The 18,594-nt window shown below is 35.3% G+C and overlaps 2 protein-coding genes, 1 long non-coding RNA gene and 2 pseudogenes across 6 annotated transcripts; 3 read left to right on the top strand and 2 right to left on the bottom strand.

Moving 5' to 3' along the window:
- Positions 1-95: 95 nt before the first annotated feature.
- LOC111288706 (protein PHYTOCHROME KINASE SUBSTRATE 1-like) lies at positions 96-1,983 on the bottom strand (annotated as a pseudogene). Its single transcript, XR_016341842.1, has 2 exons — positions 1,876-1,983; positions 96-1,745 (listed from the first exon to the last, which is right to left on the bottom strand). The product of XR_016341842.1 is annotated as a protein PHYTOCHROME KINASE SUBSTRATE 1-like (transcript).
- A 1,122-nt stretch (positions 1,984-3,105) lies between these two features.
- On the bottom strand, positions 3,106-7,415 carry LOC111288705 (putative methyltransferase PMT2; annotated as a pseudogene). The gene is made up of 8 exons (XR_016341843.1): positions 7,276-7,415; positions 6,458-7,126; positions 6,240-6,361; positions 6,132-6,201; positions 5,675-5,969; positions 4,776-5,165; positions 4,247-4,324; positions 3,106-3,476 (listed from the first exon to the last, which is right to left on the bottom strand). The product of XR_016341843.1 is annotated as a putative methyltransferase PMT2 (transcript).
- Positions 7,416-9,716: 2,301 nt separating this feature from the next.
- LOC111288582 (uncharacterized) lies at positions 9,717-12,060 on the top strand. Its single transcript, XR_016341303.1, has 4 exons — positions 9,717-10,159; positions 10,742-10,824; positions 11,122-11,206; positions 11,293-12,060. It is a non-coding gene; the product is annotated as an uncharacterized LOC111288582 (long non-coding RNA).
- Positions 12,061-13,504: 1,444 nt separating this feature from the next.
- On the top strand, positions 13,505-15,285 carry LOC111288269 (protein FEZ-like). 2 transcript variants are annotated; one of them, XM_022879091.2, is made up of 3 exons: positions 13,505-13,964; positions 14,077-14,378; positions 14,472-15,285. In XM_022879091.2, the coding sequence occupies exons 1-3, from the start codon at positions 13,784-13,786 to the stop codon at positions 15,210-15,212; spliced, it is 1,224 nt and encodes a 407-aa protein (XP_022734826.2). In that variant the 5' UTR covers positions 13,505-13,783; the 3' UTR covers positions 15,213-15,285. The 2 variants fall into 2 exon arrangements, with proteins under 2 accessions (XP_022734826.2, XP_089615014.1); XM_089758888.1 differs by having other exon boundaries at positions 13,691-13,964; positions 14,077-15,285.
- Positions 15,286-16,369: 1,084 nt separating this feature from the next.
- Positions 16,370-18,573, top strand: LOC111289074 (protein trichome birefringence-like 43). Its single transcript, XM_089760278.1, has 6 exons — positions 16,370-16,656; positions 17,155-17,326; positions 17,410-17,591; positions 17,668-17,826; positions 17,930-18,129; positions 18,437-18,573. Exons 1-6 carry the CDS (start codon positions 16,370-16,372, stop codon positions 18,571-18,573), a joined length of 1,137 nt encoding a protein of 378 aa, XP_089616404.1.
- The last annotated feature ends 21 nt before the right edge of the window (positions 18,574-18,594 follow it).

Genomic DNA, 18,594 nt, shown 5'->3' with positions numbered 1-18,594 from the left:
GTTGGAACTGCCAGGGCAAATGAGGACATCTCCAGGGACCCAGATATCTGGATGCAAACACAATAATATTCACCTTCACTCTTCACAATCCATGCATTAATTTCAAGTTTATCGATATTCATATGGCAAATAAATGACCCTCCCTGTGATTTTTGGATTAACTTTCCAAATAATTAGGATTATTTTATGGAATTCAACAATAATAGTATAATACTTGAAACATAGTAAAATTTTTCATCACAAATTGTACAGAAAACATAATTAAAATAAACTCCAGCCGAGCTATTCCAATCTTCTGAATATACAAGAGATGTGAAGATCGTGGTTAATGTGAATGGGGATGGGAGCGAGTGGCAAGAATCCGTGGCGTTTGTGTAGGTTCAAAACCTGCAAGTTTAGTTTCAGCTCGAAATCTTGTGGCAGGCATGCAGGAATCGGACACAAGACGCATTCTTGGATCAAAACCTGCCTTCTCATTTGTTTTGTATGCATCTCCAGCAACTTTAACAGCTTTCTGAAACTCTTTGTTATGTTTAGTTTTTGCATTGGTGGTTGCCGAAGATGTTTTTATTGGGCTTGGTAATGTTATTGATGACCTTAGCTCTTCATAGTCAGACATCACTGAGAAATCTGCTGCACTGCCCGTGACCACACTCGACTCTATACTGGCCTCGCTTGGTGCATAACAAGTTGTTGGGGTGACACAGCCAGACGCTGCATCAGATGCTTGTCTCGCAAGAAATGTATTGGCTTTGCCTGTGAGGCTCTCTATCTCAAATAAGTCTGAACTTGCATCACTCTCTGTATCATTGTAGTTTCCTTTATTAGAATATTCAGTTTCTTCTCCTTTTGGGGTTGCATCCCATGGCATTTTTAGCCTCCTCTCAAGGTTCAAAGACTTGTTGCTCCTTCCAAGGACAGGAGAACCGAAAACCTCTAGTGATTTCCGTCCGATTTCGTCTACCTCTCCTTGCAATGGCACTTTAACAGGCTGAATTCCCACGGTAGATTTCATAGTTGGGAAAGTAAAGAGGTCCTCCTTCATCCATGGCTCTGCCGATGGTTTATAGACATTTAGACCTGCCTTACTACTGGCTGCTGTTTTATTTTGCTTGCCTTGAACTACCTCACCATTACCAGGTCTATTGAAACTTATTTCACCAACTTGTGCTTCTTCAATATCAACAGAATTCCTATCAGAACAGTTGCATTTGCAGCCAGCAAGACCAGAAAGAAAACTCTTTCCATTCACCTTACTAGGTTTCGGGCGAGGAACTCTCATAACACTCTTAAGTAATGCATTTCGGCTGTTCCAGCTTGAATCAGAACGAACAGTTGGAGTTCCCTGATGTATTACAGGCTTGATAGGATCTAGACTGACTCCTTCATGTTTCGCAACTTCGATCATCTTTGCATCCATTTTGGTTATTCTTGGACTATCCACATGATCTGTCCCTCCATTAAAGTATTTTTCAGCTCCAAATACTCCAATTTCTCCATCTTCTTCTTTCTTCCTTCCTGAATAATGATGTTCATCTTGGTTGGTGATCTTGGGGCTGATTTTTCGGCTTGGCATTGAAACTTTTCTCTCATGGCTTTCCCCATCACCGCTCGGGAAATTAGAGAAAGAAGCATCACCAGGGCTGCTATTGTTATTCTCAAAGGGCAATGTTTGTGAGAGGCTTGTGCTGTAAGTTGATGTTAATGTAACCATAGCCATCTTCAAAATTCAGACAGAATATTTTCTGCACAAAAACAAATGAAAGTGAGAAAATGGCCCCAAGAAAACCTTCTCCACTTTCTAGAGGCTAGAAAAAAGCTCAACAAGAAGCACAAAACTACAAAAAGAAAAGGAAATATACAAAGTACAAGTACAAGTTTCCTCTGAAGACAACTTTGAGGAAACCCAAGATTCCCCTAAAGCAAACAAGCCGAAACTACTTGGTTACGAAATCAAAGGCTGAAACTAGCTGAGGAAAGAAATGAATTAAAAGGAAGAGAGAGTTTTGAGTTAAGGGGCTTCCTTCCAGGCTTCCACTCTATCTGCAATATGTTAACAAGCGTAGGCCCATGTGCTAATGGCCTAAAGCAAACTTTGGTTAAGTTTCTCCATAAATGGAGCTCGGCTATAAGTATCTCGACGTTATCTTTTGCAATGGGATACCCTTTGATTTTTGCCAAGCTGTACGGAATTGATTTTTGTTTTGTTTTGGGAGGGAGGGAGGGATTTTCAGAACTTATGTGGATACAATTATAAAGCCTTTAATTTTGCTTGGATTGACATGAAGAATCATCTTCACATGTTGATCGTATGAATAGGATAGGCTATTGCTAAGGACTTTTGACAAGTTTTAATATCAAACAGTGATGGATATCATTTCATTTTAGGAGAATTTACTTGGTATAATTGTTTCCCATGCAATCATTATCAAAAATGTTATCTGAACTTTTATGATTTAGTAATTCAAATGATTGTGTTTGCAAAACTTAAAATCAAATTCATAACGCAAATTGCATAATCGGATTAAAAAAAGTTATATTTTGACCCAAAAATATAATTCAGTACTATTAATTTGAATCTGATATAACCCATAATATAATATAATTCAATACTATCAATTTGAACCCTACAAATATAATTCAGTACTAACGAACTTATCATTTTCCTCACAATCTTCATTATCATAATTCAATGTTTTGTTGCATTGTGTTTTCAGTTACGTTCAGTCCACACAATGTTTACAGCAAAAAGAAACTAAGCCCTACAACATCACTACGCCCTTCATTTCAGCTAGTCAAGTCCATACCATCCACTTCCTGAGAAAAGATTTCAACATGCACAGTAAATGGTACTCTTCATATTTATTCCTTCGTGATATTATCTTGTTAGACCATAAAAGGATTGGATTCCTCTAATTCAAGGCACCATTTGCTTTGAAGAAACTTGACAACTCATTGAGAGTCAGATTGTACATTAACTTTTTGAGCTATCATTTTTTGGAGCCAAATAATAATGTCAAAATTCATTAACCGTAAAACTTAGGAAGCATAGCTTTTATAGCTGTCTGTTCATAAATTAATACAAATGAACAGAGACCGATCATTGATGGTTAACTGAAATCGCCTCCCTACACCGAAACAATCCTGCCGGCAAAATTTTTCAGGCTGGAAATTAATCAATTCATATAGAGTGCATTGCCAGCTCAATTCATGCCAAGGTTTCAAGTTTGCTGTCCTCTGCTGTTCACTGCACGGATGTGGTGTTTCCCCCTACAACCCAATATTGCTTAACAGCAACCAATATCTTCTCAGGAACTAAAGGGCCATCTTCATGGTCAACCATCTTAGTGTCCCATCTCATTCCTGCTGTTATCTTATTCACTTTAACTAGAATATCAACTTCATCTCGGAATATAACTGCACCTTCTGGTCGCAAAATTCAGTCCATCTCCAATAGAATGTCCTCCGGATTACATCTGCATACATTCAATTAAAGATGTAGAAGTTCTATAGATAAGAGATAGAATGCCAAATGCTCTAACAATGGTGAGCTCAGACCAAAGAACATGTAACGAGAAGGTTTAACATAGGAGAATTCCTAGCCCTTGAGAACCCAGATGCATCATTAATTGAATTTTCCAGTATTATACAAATTAAAAGTCCTAAGATGTACAGTTTCCTTACCGAATCACTTGATGTGCATAGTTCTTTTGAACCACTAAGGATTGGTTACAAGTTTAATTGCGGAACAAAAACATTGAACTGTTCAATGAAGGCTTATGAGACACAGGAACATAGGTTTTTGTCAGTGGTTATAATAAAGATATTTCTAACTTTTGCTAAAAAAAGATTTTTAGCATTTAGACAAGTTGTTGTGTCTAAAATTTTGTAGTAGCTGATACAGGAATAACATTGTTATATCCAAAAAGTCTAGTGTAGCTGTTTGCATGCAAAAATATGAGTTTCACATTAAGATGTAAGCAACTGCACACCAAATTGATAATTACAACAAAATGCGGTTAAACAAAGCAAAAGTACGAGAATCAAACTCATGGTTTATTTGCAGAGTATAAGCAAAGTTCACGCATATGGTAAATTGAAGCACACATCAAAAAGTAAACTTACTAGCACCCATCAAAAAACAAGTACTGACAAGTGACGAGTACTAGTAAAAGAACAACATAAATTGTGCATATATTAGACTGCTCAAAAGTAATGGAATGCACATTTAATTATGGATACTTACTTGTCTTTGTACAAACTGAAAAGACCATGTGCATGAATGAGATCATATGTCCTTGGGTATGTGGAGAACGCCTCACACCTGAACCAGTGAAAGACAACAAAATGAATAAGTCCAATAATATATGCCAACATATTAAAGGAGCCCAAGCAGTTCTAAGTCCTGAGCCAGTTTCTTATAGCACAACCAAGCCAGGCAAATCAATATGCAAAGCAGTATGTTTCTGGCAAGTAGATAAAGTCTACAATATGCTACTAAGATATTTGTGTAGTTTCAACTTGGTTATATGCAACTCCAGATATCAGAAGTTCTACAAACTTAAGATTTTATCTCAATCATTATTAAGTGTTCTAAGAGGCACTTATTTTGTTAGTTACTTTGATATTAGGAAAGAATTTATCAGATATTATAAAGCCATCATGAGGGAAGTTAAAAGGAAGTTCCGGCAGAACCAAAATTAGTAGTATAACAAAAAAGCATAGTTTAGAAAAGCACCAACTATAAATAAAGCCAAAAGTTTAGTTAGCCTTACCAGTCATGATAGATGCCAATTAATCCTCGCTCAGATATGACACCCAGGGTATCTTTCTCTGCTATTGTGGGCATCACATTCATAACCCACAATTTGGGAGAGTCAAGAGCTGCAGCAAATCCTCCCAACCCAGCATTCATATCCAAAATATTTCGATACCTCCCAGAGTCAATAAGTCTATTGATTTTCTTATAAGCACTTACATGCTTCTTCCACTTATGGTTGTCCTCTTGGTATGTCTCGACAGAAACTCCAGGAACACTTCCACCAACTATTCTAGGAGGGACAGCATATAGCCTCTCTGGGAATGGCTCCAGTTCCCCACCAGCAACTTCATCTGGACTACTAACATCTGGATATGGAGTAACGCACACATCCATTTTCTTATACCTGGCCGCCACCACAAGAAAAGATGATTAAATAAAATGAAATTCAAGATCCAGAAAGAATTAATTACTGGCAGCACAAACCGAAATATATCTGAAATTGGTTCAAAAATCCCGAACAGAATGCAAGATAGTAACCCTGAAACTTATACGTTTCAATCCCACATGTGGATCACAGGATTGCTTAAGAACAGCAGAAGAGAATTAGTGCAGTCAGTTTATAAGGCTTAATGAAATTGCTAAACTGCTAGGCCAGAAAATATATGTTCCAATTCATGAGACATGCATTGCACGTTCCAACTTTTAATGTTTGCACTGTTGAGGCAATATCTATTACGACTGATGTGAAGCTAATTCATATCCAATTTTCAAATACTGCCAAAGCAGACACAAACTTCTTCACTGCAATTTTACTAATTCCAAAAGTTTTCCTACTAGTAACTTAATAAGGATGTGAAATATTGTTTTCATAGCAAACTGTAAGATTATAAAAATTTGAAGCACAGCTCATACCAGACATCATTAGCTTCTCCAGCTTTGCAGAAACTAGCTTGAGAATCATCTTGTCTACCACGACAAGAATCATCATTGACTCTCTTTTGCCAAATGGCAATTTCACCCTTCTCATGTTTCTTCTCCCAGCAAAGCAGTTTGGCAATGTCCTCAATCTTTTGTTGTTCCACCTCAAGTTCCTCCTTGGGACGCTGCCATGCTTTGTAATTGTTCCTCCAATTGATTGGTGGACCCGAAAGTACCCAGTAACCACCTGGTCTAAGAACACGATCAACCTCCTTCAAATACATTCCATCTGCAAAAGTGCAAATAGACAGACCCATAATCATTCATCAATCACTCAACTTCTGTTAAGAGAAATCTTCACTAAAACAACGCTTAAACAAGAAAATCTACTTAAAATACCAAACCGTCTACGCTTAAACATAGGAACACTCAATTTCAATATATGACCCACCATTTGCTCCCCATGGAATCAAGCAACGAGAACAGTGAGCCATATCAAAAGCTCTTGATGGATATGGCATCTTTATGGTCCCAAGAACACCTATAATAGCAGGTACACCTCTTTCAAGAGCAAATTGAACCTGTGCTTCATGTGAATCTCTCGGTGCAAACGACATGGCAAGAACATTTCTACTCCAGAGGTATGCACCCCAACTTGCAACCTATACAAAATAACCAATAGTAAGATTTATATACTTATATAGATTCACGAAGATACAAAGACAAATGCCTTCTGCCAGTACAAATGAATAGATGAAATCAAACTTTCAAGACCATGGCATACCCCACAACCGGTATCAAGTGCAGTCCTAACCGTCCCGTTAGTAATTGGTATCACGGAAGCAAGCTGATCAATATACTTATCCGCCCCTTGCGGAAACTGCGTTCCTCCACCAGGGAACCTGAACACATTACCCTCATATTGGATCCAGTTCTGAATAGCCTTCTCAACCGTCAGGGCCTTATACGGGGCATTAGCATAAGGCACATAATCCCGACTCTTAGGCCAAGGAAACGGGGTCATATATCCTTTAGGTGCCGGAACAAGACAGTGCAACTTCTCTTCTTCGCTCGGACAATGCCTCTAAAGGATATAAACCATGTTGTCCCTAGGGAAAGTCATGGCACGCTTTTGATCTTGACAAGGCGTGTAATCAACGTAAAGAGCAGGACAGGGCTCAAAAGATTTAGGCTTTTCGGATTCATCTACATTCCCAACTTCACCAGCGTGATGGGTTTCGAAGTTTAAGGATGGGTCGATGTTGCAATCTGTACCATGTTTAGCCAACTCTAAAGCTATACTATCCCCTTTACCAAAACCACTTCTTTGCCATGCTCCTAATATGTAGAAAAAACAACATAATCCGAATACAATAAATATCTGAATCGCACTCCTGGTTCTACCATCATCTGAATTCGGTTTCAGTGCCATTTTTGGAGAATCACCTGCAATTGATTTCCACATTTTAGATCAATTAAAAAGAAAGAAAGCTAAATCATTTGAGTAAAATTTTCTTATTTAGCCAAACAAAAAAAGAATTTCTTTAAATTAGAAAAAAATCATGATGATTCAAAAGGAAATGTCGATGAATTACCAGTCGCATCAATAGACGAAATCAGTGGTTCAAGATCTCAAAATAAAAGCCAAAAATCATTCTTTTTTAATGATGATGGGAAAAGTGGGGATTTTCAGAGACTGGAAGGGAAGGAGACGTGTCAATAAAACACTGAAAAGTGAGAACCCTAATTTCTCACTCAATTATAGTAGTGAAAATCGAAGAAGAAAGATCATCAACATCAGAAGAACAAAAATAAAGCGAGCTTTCCTTCAACAGGGATTGTGCTAAAAGCTTTCGAAAACGCACGTCTTTCTCTATCTTCATCTGTCGTATCATATTTTTGACGATAGATAATTTTAAGCTCTTAAAAATATTTCCAAAAATAACGGGTGCGCAATGCGCAGCCGGAGACGGCAGGGGGGACCTACGCGCTGGTTCCCACATGCATGCGGAGAGGATCTAGATCTGCGTTTAAAGAGTTGGTGATTGTAATGATGATGATCAGAAGAAGGGAAAAAAGCTTTGGACCGTCCGATGGTAAGTGAAGTAAATCAAATGGTGTGGGTCTATAAGATCCAAAGATATCGTGGCAGCAGCAATCACTTCAGATGGTCGACGACGTTGACGCAATGGGAAGTTACGAAACTGATTTGGTTTGGTTTGGTAAGCGCTTAAATTCAGACAATGAGTTGTAGTAATTAAGGTCTTTTTTAGTAAGCTTTTGGCGGCAGAGAGTTATTTTATTTTGTTATTATTAAAATATTAAAATTTTTTTAATCAAATTTCCATGTTTTGTCTAATTTAATTTGCAATTTTGAAATATATATAATATTTTTAAATTTTTATTTTTGAAATATTCTGACAATAATTGGATTTTAGTTGAAAAAAAAGTTTCGTTTTATAATATTTGAATTAATTTTTATGGATAATCAATTAAACAATAAACTTGATGATCAATATTCAATATTGTTATTAATATAATAAACAATAACTGAGAAATTAAAATGATAATGTAACTTAACGAAAATATAATAATAAAAAAATTAAAATCAAAATAATTCACTGTCATAAAAAATTAATATAATTATATAATAAAAGTTTATCTAATCATAAATTGATATATTTGGAGAGTAACCACCTTACACTCTTAGCTTACATGATTCTCTATTTATAAAGCCTCTTATAAATTAATTGAGAATAATTTATGTAGAACAATTATAATAGGTTATTAAATAATATATTTTAAAATAATAAATTATGTTGATAAATATGTGTGATTGTAATTTATATTTATGTAAAAAGAAATATAAAAAATATGTTTGTAATTAATTAAAATTTTATTTTAAGTTTAAATTCCTAACATTATATGATCTATATATTCGTTACACAAATTATTTTTAATTAAATATTAAAATTGCAGATATCAATTAATCATCAATGAAAGTGGCCACCCTGCCCCCTGATCTAGTGCTCAAAAAGAGTTAAAAAAATACATGAAATCTCGGTTTCTCGCCTCCCCTCTCCTCGCCTCTTGATCAAGAAAAACTTAAAAAGAACATGAGATTTCGATTTCGAGCCTCCCCAGCTTAAAAAGGATATAAGGTTTCGGTTTCAAACGTCCCTTCTCCCCAACTCCGGGCCTAGTGGGCAAAAAAAAAGAAAAAAAAAAGAGATCTCGAATTCGAACCGTCCCCCGTCCCCCACCGCCTGTACTTTCACGATAATTTTTTCTTTTGAAAACAGAAGATGGGAGGAGGGGTGGCTCGGAATCGAGCCCCCGTGTCCCCTTTAAGCTCTCCTTAACCACTAACTAGGAGGCGGGAGACACTTTCATGGTATTTTTGAATAAATTAGAATAGAGAAAATGAATAACAGTTTGGAATCAAGAGCAATTAGTGCATTTGGCAGTGAGATTTCCACTGAACTATAGAAAACGACATAATGCAATTGTTTCATTTCCGAGTCAGCTACAACTGTTCTTGCGGTAACCTTTTACCAACCAAACATAAAAGAAAAGGAAAGAAAAGAAAAGAAAATTATTGTCAGATTTTCATGTGCAAATTCAAGGATCCACGCGTCTTTACAATATGAAAATGATTCATGCCTTGCTGTGTATGACGGCCGATGATAATTGGCTTTCTATGAAATTATAAATATAAAAATACTATAATTATAATTAAATATTATATTATATAAAATAATTATTGAATTATATCAAACAAATAAATGGACAAATTTAATAAAAAAGTTATCATTTACTTTTATATTAGAAAATAGATGTTTTGCCTTTTATTTAAAAAAAAAAAAGGAATTGTCCATAATCTCCTCAAGGATTTATTGGAAACAAATGGTGCTGGGGAACTATAAAAGTGAAGCTCTGCGGACTAAATCATAATTTAGAAATATTCAGAGGCCTCTTTTAGCAAAATTCCCCTCTTGTATTCTAGTAAGTACAGTAATCTTTTGAACGTAACACGTAACCTTATCATCCTACTTCCCGACAGCTTGACTGAATCCTTGCTCCGCTGCTTGAAATCGTAAACTCCAAACTTTCAATCAAAACAAAGAAGGGTTGCGACAATGGTTACAAGTGTAGCTCAGTTTTGCATCTCTGCTTCGCCCAAAACCTTAGCCAAACAATCTGGCGCCATTCTTCTCAACAGACCAAACCCTGTTTTGCGGTTCCCTTGGACAAGACTGCTTGCACTTTGCTTCACCAATGCTGGAAAAGACAATTCCAATTTCCAAGCAAAGGTAAAATATTTGTCCCCAAATCTTTTTACTGCTTACCCAAAAGTTGTATAAGGCTCATTTTGCTTTTCTTAAATCCCAGGGAGAGACTGAATTGCTGTGGCCGATACTCAAGCGATGGGAGGTTCCCTGGGAGTGGTTCATTAACTTCACTTGCCTGTGGATTGAGGTGTGTTTCTTTTCCTTTTTTCTTTTTTTTCATTCACTATTTTATGGTTATTATTTATAAATGGTGTGTAATTGTTTGTCTAGTATATTTGGTTAAGAATGAAACTAAAGTTTTCCCAGGCAGTTTTATTTTGACAGGATTGATACAGACAGCAGCTATACCTTACGTAGAACTTAATATTTAAGAACTAAGTTTGGACGAGAAGGCTGAGATACTTTTTGTGGATCAAGGGTATGGATCACTATCCTTAAATTATTAGCATCATTGCATTGAAGTTTTAATTATCGATGGTGTTCAAAAATGTTTTGAAATAATAGTTACTGGAATCTACAGTTTCAATTTGCCATTGGGCAATTGCTGACAACTTACTTTCCACTTTGTGTTCTAAGTGTCAGTCTTTACGTGATTTTGTGGATAAGCAATGTTGAGACTTAGATTCTCCTCATATAACAGAAGTGATAAACTTGCTTTGTTAATTTATACTTTTATCAGTTTCTGTCACGTTGTAGGTACATATTACATTGTATGGATAAATTTTCCTTGATTTGTTATTCATTATGTATCTATGGATTGTTTTGGCAGCATTACAACTATAGTTGTACTTGGAGTTTTGTATGGTGTAGCCAACCCCTTCCAACCCCTTACTGAAGACCTATTTCGCTGTGGTATCCTTCATGCAAAGTCTCTTAATTGCTTTAGTTCTCTATGCATGTTATGAAAATTTTGTCTTATTAAGTGAGCCACATTGAAAATTTGCATTGTTTCTTTTAGGCCTTTAGGTTATATGGGCATATGCATGAAAGGCAGCCAATCAACCTTTTTAACTGCTTTGATGGTTAATTGAAAATATTTTTTATGCTAATTAGAGATTTAAAAAATAAAAATCAAAGCCAAACTTGACTGATAATTCTCTGGATGCTGTGTCCAGATTTTCAATCTAGTATTGTGTTGTACTCTTTCAGATTTGGTCTTGTTGGTGCTCTTATTGCTAGTTCTTTAACAGGGGCTGCCATGTCCTTGTTTCGTGGTGAGGACTCACAAAGAGAGGTTAGAAATAATTTGGAACTATATGTTATTAACAAAGGATAATCAAGTGGATTAAACTTGTGTTTGCTTTAATTTTTAAATTTCAGAGAATGAGCTAGATGGCCTTGCACTCTGTGGAATTTAGAGTGGTTACTATCAAGTTGGAGCTACAATCACAGTTATCTAAACTTCATATGCTTTCTGGCATGTAATGAATTCTTTGTTGACTTCTGGAACTTTTTTTCAGACTGATGCTCTAGTTCGTTTACTTCCATTGATTGGATCCTCAAGTATCAGGTTCTTAAATAGGAACTTTCTTCATATCGTGGTTGCAAAATTGGAATTTAGAGTGTTTACTATCATGTTGGAGCTACAATCACAGTCAAACGGATTTGGATTTGATGAACAAGAATTTTTTTCAACAAAAGCGGGCTTTCCACTTACATGATTGTAATTAAGGGGGTTAATGTTTCACGTAGAAAGAGGCATAGAAGCTTGGGTTTGAAGAGTTTGACCCATTTTTTAAGAATAAATTATAGTTACACGCTTGGGAAGCAAGCCCCTAGGTCAAGGAACAGACAAAAAGGGTTCCAACCGAGGGCTAGATTTGGGGAGTTTCACTGAATTTGGAGTCCCAAGTTTGGCATTTAACTCAGTGAACTCAACCCCATTAAATTCTTGGTACTAAACTTGCGAGACAATTAGTAAAAAAATTTTTACCAAGTTCTCAAGTACTAGAAAATTGGACTCCAAGCACAGTTGAGAGAGGGTTTTTGAAGGGAAATTCAAACTTGGTTTTAGCTTCACTTTGTTGTCATTCAATTGCAATTGCCAAAAACCAAGAAAATTGATGAATTCTATAGTCCTTGGTTTTCCAAAGCCCACAAAATCAAGAGGAAATTTGAGTAATTATAATTGACTTTTAACCTTCAAAACATAGACTGCTTTTCAGCGATTGTATTTAACCAACATATATAAACCATGCATGTAATGTATTAGAACCTATAGATAATCATGCGGCAATCGAAAATGACTGAAGACAAATAAGAGGCCAGGTTTTCATGTATATATCAGCTATACCAGTGTTCATTTCTAAATTAAGTGTTTGGTCATTGCTTTCTGCAAATATCCTCAATCTGTGCTAATACATAGGTGGTAATATCTCTTTTTCCGGGAAGTTATGTTTTTTTTTTCATTCAAACATTGCAAGGATTATGCCAAGGCTTGATTAACCACTAAATCTAATCAAGTAGAAAGCCTTAAGAAGGCACAAGGTAATTTTAATAGTCAACATCGATCTAAACTGTAAAGTTGAAGCTGCACTCACGTCAATATTAAATTAACAAGAGAGGATGATGAATGATAACAGAATAATGAAGGTTAATTGTTAAAGCATTTTATCATAATTGCCCTACAGCTATACAGCTATACAGGATCTAGAAAGTCAAATGATATGGTTTTTAGGGGTTTGAATTTTGTAACTCTGAAAGATAGGTCAGTTTTTCACAAAAATGGACAACAGTGATATGTACTTAAATTTAGTTTATGGTCCTAGTTAGGGCAAGTGGTCCCAATTAATTTCTGCATTAAACTTGTTTAACTATCTCAAACGTTCATCAATTTGTTATTAAATATATATATATATATATATATGATATATCTATGAACTGATACAAAATACTATATATTATAAATCTGACAGAGTCAGTGGAATAGAAGCTCCGGGAATGGAATAGAAACTGAATTTTCGGATTCTGAGAAAAACTATATATCATTAGATTAATCCTAAACACTGGCATAGGAATTTTACAGTTGAATATATATATCAGCTTTGTGTATTGGGAGTTGGTTCGTGTCCATGTTTCCATATAATAATTCAAACCAAAGACCATAAAAATATATGTTATATTGGATTTCTTTTGTCTTGACTTGAAATGGATAGACAAAAAAATCATGGGATTTGCATTAAAAATTTGCAAGTAATTAGTGATGTTATTATCCCCAGATGCCGCTGATTTTGTAGCTTCCTTGAGATTCTTCAATTTGGATTAAACAAACGCTAAATTGGGCTCATTAAGGCACAAGTAAGAAATAAGAGTCTCTTGTACAAAATCCATTATTTTCTTGACTTGGGTTTAATTTCTTGGTAGTTGTTTCTTTTTCCTTTTTTTTTTTTTTCGGTGAGCCAACGTGATCCTCGCGAAAAACACACACAAACACACACTCCTTTTAAATTAGTAACCAGAAAAGGCGGCTGATCCTTCGGGGGCAGACCCCTCATCAGGAAGCATATATTGGCTTCAAATTAAGTGAGCTTTAACTCTCAACTTGGTGTCTTTGAGTTCATATCCTTTTTAAACTTTGCTTGTTTTCTTAGGGTTCTTAGGGTTTTCTTCATTGTCAAGCTGTTCTTGTGTCAGGAAGTTTCTTGCTCTTCAGTTTCCTCAGAAACTTTCCATCTATTGCTTTTGTATTCTACTTTCAGTTTGAGGATAGAAAGTAAAGGAAACAAGAACTTGGGTCTCTTTCCATTTATTTTTGTTTTGCTTTTTTGGGTATCTGACCTGGGATTTAATACATAGGGAAGTAGAGAAAAGAATGGATGAAAGAAGTGATACTGATAAACTGGAAGAAATCATGCTTCCAGGGTTCAGGTTTCATCCAACTGATGAAGAGCTTGTTGGGTTTTATCTGAAAAGAAAGATTCAACAGCTGCCTCTATCAATAGAACTGATTAAGCAACTAGATATCTATAAATATGATCCATGGGATCTTCCAAGTAAGTTAATCCTATATATACATGATGCATATGTTTTAGTGTTTACATTTTAAAAACTCTTTAGTATATATAGAATGGAAACTAACAGTTGTTTGTTTCTTTTTCTATGAAGAACTGGCAACCACTGGAGAGAAAGAGTGGTATTTCTACTGTCCTAGGGATAGGAAATACAGAAATAGTGCAAGGCCTAACCGAGTGACTGGAGCAGGATTTTGGAAAGCCACAGGAACTGACCGCCCCATCTATTCATCAGAAGGCACCAAGTGCATTGGCTTGAAGAAATCTCTTGTTTTCTACAAAGGCAGAGCTGCCAAAGGGGTCAAAACTGACTGGATGATGCATGAGTTTAGGTTACCTTCTCTCACTGACTCTGCACCACCAAGGAGATTCCTGGAAAAAAGCCTTCCTGCCAATGTAAACATCCTAACTGGCCTCTTTTTACTGTTATTTAATTATCATATTTCTTTGGAAACTTACGGAGTGGTTGATGATTATATATACTCGCAGGATTCATGGGCGATATGCAGGATATTCAAGAAAACCAACTCCACAGCTCAAAGGGCTCTTTCTAATCCGTGGGTTTCTCCAATATCACCTGAAACAATATCTGATATGCCAAGTCTAGGTTCAAACAGTTCTCAACTTTCTTCAGAGAACATGCCCTTGACAGCAAAAACCAATTCATCACCACACCAGTTTAACCATAATCCTGACCTGCTACAGACATCTACTTCTGCATTTTCTCTTTTAGACTTTGTCTCTTACAAGCCCATCACTCAGATGGCTGCATGGAAGCCTCCTCGACTTCCCATGCCCAATGGAGACCTAACTAGCCTCAATTTTGCACCTCCTGGTCAAAGCTCATCACCTGCCAAAACCGCAGTTGATGTTACTTCCATGTTGCTAAACATGTCATCATCTTCCATGCTTGGAGATTACAGCAGGGTCTCGGATAGTGTACATTATGTTGGCGGATCACAAGATCATTGCAATGGCTTCTCATTTACATTGCCCCATGAGATGCAAGGGAACATGATCAATAATGGAGATCATGAAAATTCCCTATTTAAAAGCCTGAATGTGAGTCATGTTGATGATCAATGGCCAACCAGCCGATCCATTGGATTTCCCTTCAATTTGCCTTTGCCCACGAGTATGGGAGATGCTTGGAAGCCAAGCATGCCTTGGGATTCCTCATATCCTAGTGAGATGTCAACAAGTTTTTCCTCGACCAAGTGTTATACTTGATGTAATTGATATACTGTGAAATACATTTCCCAGTTTAGAAATTAGACAGCAATTTCTTGTTACGAAAAATTTTCTGTTTAATTTTACTGTTAATTAAGGTCTTAATTAGTCAAGTAAAACACATAAAAATACGCAATTAGCTGAGCCAACCTATATTTGTTACATTCAGGCCTGTCTTCTCACTTTCATTTGGCCCAAACTTTTATACATTCATTTGTAGGCCCATTGCATTTGAGAAAAAATTAATGTAATTTTACTTATTAACATAAGTTTCTAAATTTATATGTGAGACCCCAGATTGTAATTTATAATTATACACTATATGATATGAGTCAATTAGTGAGACAAATTGATTAAAAACAATGAATCAAGTTGATAAAATTATTTAAAAATCAAATAAAGCTATAGAAAGCATATAAAATTAAAGACTTTTTTTCATCAATTAAGTTTAATTATCTGTAATTATATACTACTTGATAGGAGTAAGAAAAATTTTTTTTTAAGAGTTCGTATTTTATACAATGAGAGTAAAAATTTTTAATTTCACAAGTAAAATTAAAAAATTAATAGATTTTTCATTTATTTTTAATATATTTTAAGGTAATATAATTATCATATTAATCTTGTTTATAAAATTTAAAAACTTAAGATAATTTTTTTAATGTGGTTTTTTTTTATGGAATTTAATAATTAATTATGCAATAATGAGTAATGAGACTCAATTTTGCAGTTTTTTGAGGGTTTAAATCTCATTTAAATGAAAATCAAATTGCTAAAACCTATTAATTAACAGTAGTTTTTAATGAGAATTAATTAAATATTATTTAATTAACTCTTAACGTAAAAAAAAAAAAAAGTTAAAATTGGCTAAAACGTAAAAATAAAAGTTACTTATCTTTAATTTATAGTCTTTTTTTTTTTTTTTTGGTTACAAGACAAAAAGAGAAGCAAAAACGTTTAAAAACTATAGCAACAACTGAATAAAAAATTAAATTATGTGTATATATAAATACACACTTTCAATCTATTTTTTTAACATTAACAAGAACTCGCAAGTTCTAAGAATCTGTAAAAGAAAAGATTCTTAGAACTTAAGAGTTCTCTGAAAAAAGAAAGATTAATTATTCTTTTATTTCTATCAGAAAGAACAGCCAAATATGGGTCTCCCAGTGGCAGTGGCGGTGGGTACGATGTATGCTGTTCCAACTGCAATGTTGGCTTTCGGCTTTTTAGTGGAATATCTTCGTCCAGACAAAAACAGAGACTTAGAGAGTGAATGTGACATTTTTCAGGGCAGATGGGTGTTTGATGCTCATCACGTTCCCCTCTACACTCCTCAAAGTTGTCCCTTTATTACCAAAAAATTCGATTGCCAAAATAATGGTCGGCCTGACAATGATTACATGAAATATCGGTGGAATCCCTATTCATGCATGCTACCACGGTACTAATTCGTTTATGATTTTTTATTTTCTATGAAATTAAGGGTAAGTAAAAATCAATTCAAATCAGTTTTTGACTAAAATTAATAAAAATAGCAATTCAGTTTAATTTTATTTGATTTTAGTTATAGTAATTTTTTGGATTGATTCGATTATGATTGATTATTTAAAAATTTTTTGTTGATTCAATTACTTGTTAAATGAAAATCAATTAATTTAATTATTTATTTTTCTAACCGAATCAATTGAATTGATTAATTATTTACTCTTAGATAGAATCTTATAATTTTTATTATGTTAAAAGTAACACATTAAAATTGTAAAGAAATAATAAATTTTGTCTTGGTTTTATTCCATTACTTGATTAGCCCCTATTGCTTTGACGATTCTAAATTTACATTCAATGGGTCAATTTGATGCAATACTTTATTCATGATAATACAGGTTCCATGGTGAAGATTTCTTGATCAGATTTGAAGGGAAGCGAATCATGTTTGTAGGAGACTCGGTTGGGTACAACCAGTGGCTGTCGCTCGCATGCATGCTCCATTCGGCAGTTCCACAACACAAATATGTACTCCACACGAAAGGAGGCCTTCCTACTATTACCTTCCCGGTATAAGACTTGTCTACTTAGCTTATAACGCTGCATTTGAGAAGGATTTTCACAGCGTTAAAAGTACCGTTTTGACATTAAATTTATATATTTGAGTGTTGAAAATTGTTTGCGCGAATTTGTTGGTGGCAATTTCTAGGCTTACAATGTCTCGTTGATGTTTTACCCCGATGATTTTCTTGTTGACATTGCTGTTGGTGGCAAAAATGAAAGAATCCTGAAGCTTGATTCAATTGGGAATGGAGGAGTAGTTTGGAAGGATGCTGATGTGTTGGTCTTCAACACTTGGAACGGGTGGCTTCAAACTGGAAAGAAGCAATCGTAAGCCTAAATCTAGATGAAAGAATGAGTAGATTCTTATAACATTAATTTTATTAATCTTATATCACTGCAACAGATGGGATGTTATTCAAGAAGCTAACGCCAGGCATAATGACATGGATCCGTTGGTTGCTTATGAGAAAGCTCTGAATACTTGGGCCAAATGGGTAAACTCAACGGTTGATACCAACAAAACCATGATATTCTTCCAGGGTGTTTCCCCAGACCATTTCAAGTAAGCTGTTAATATTTGTTCAAACAAAACAAATGCCATCCAGGAGATTTGTTTGTTATTCTCAGTATCTGATCTTTTCATTCTTCTTCAAAATTATTACCAGTTCAAGAGATTGGGCAGATCCGAATGCAAAGAATTGTAAAAGGCAAACAAGACCAGTTCCGGGGCATAGATATCCAGGAGGTCCACATCCAGCAGAAGCTGTTCTGGAGAGAGCATTGGGCAGTGTATCCGAATCAGTTTATTTGGTTAATGTAACAGCTCTGTCACAACTAAGGAAAGATGGGCATCCTTCTATCTATGGTAGCAAAGATGTTGACTGCACTCATTGGTGTCTACCTGGACTACCAGATGCTTGGAATGAACTCTTATATGCAACAATATTGGGCTACTAGCCATCCTTTTGGCAATGTTTTTTTTCATGAAGAAATTTACTCAAATGAACAACCACCAAATTAAGATGGCTGGCTGTATATAAGAATAAACAAATGAAATGCTACTTATTATCCACAGTAATAAAATAATACTTCTTCCCCGAGTCTTGACTAGTTGAGTTCAAATTTGTTACTTTTTTTCTTTACTCTTCTTTCTTCTCTAACAAGAATAACAGAGCCGGAATTATATTATAAATGCCTCAAGCCTCCCCTGGGGTGGATCACACAAATTGAAAACGGCATAAAGCAATTGCGAATGGAAGTGAAACAAAGGGAGGTTGTGTTGATTGGGGCATGGGCTAGCGGCTGTTGAAAAAGAGTTGAATTGGACCTT

The sequence above is a fragment of the Durio zibethinus genome, chromosome 4 (genome assembly GCF_047325235.1).
Source record: "Durio zibethinus cultivar Kanyao isolate XHJ-2024 chromosome 4, ASM4732523v1, whole genome shotgun sequence".
In the NCBI taxonomy this organism is placed as follows: Eukaryota; Viridiplantae; Streptophyta; class Magnoliopsida; order Malvales; family Malvaceae; genus Durio; species Durio zibethinus.
Note: the sequence above shows the minus strand (reverse complement) of the source record. Positions and strands in the feature narration are given on the sequence as shown.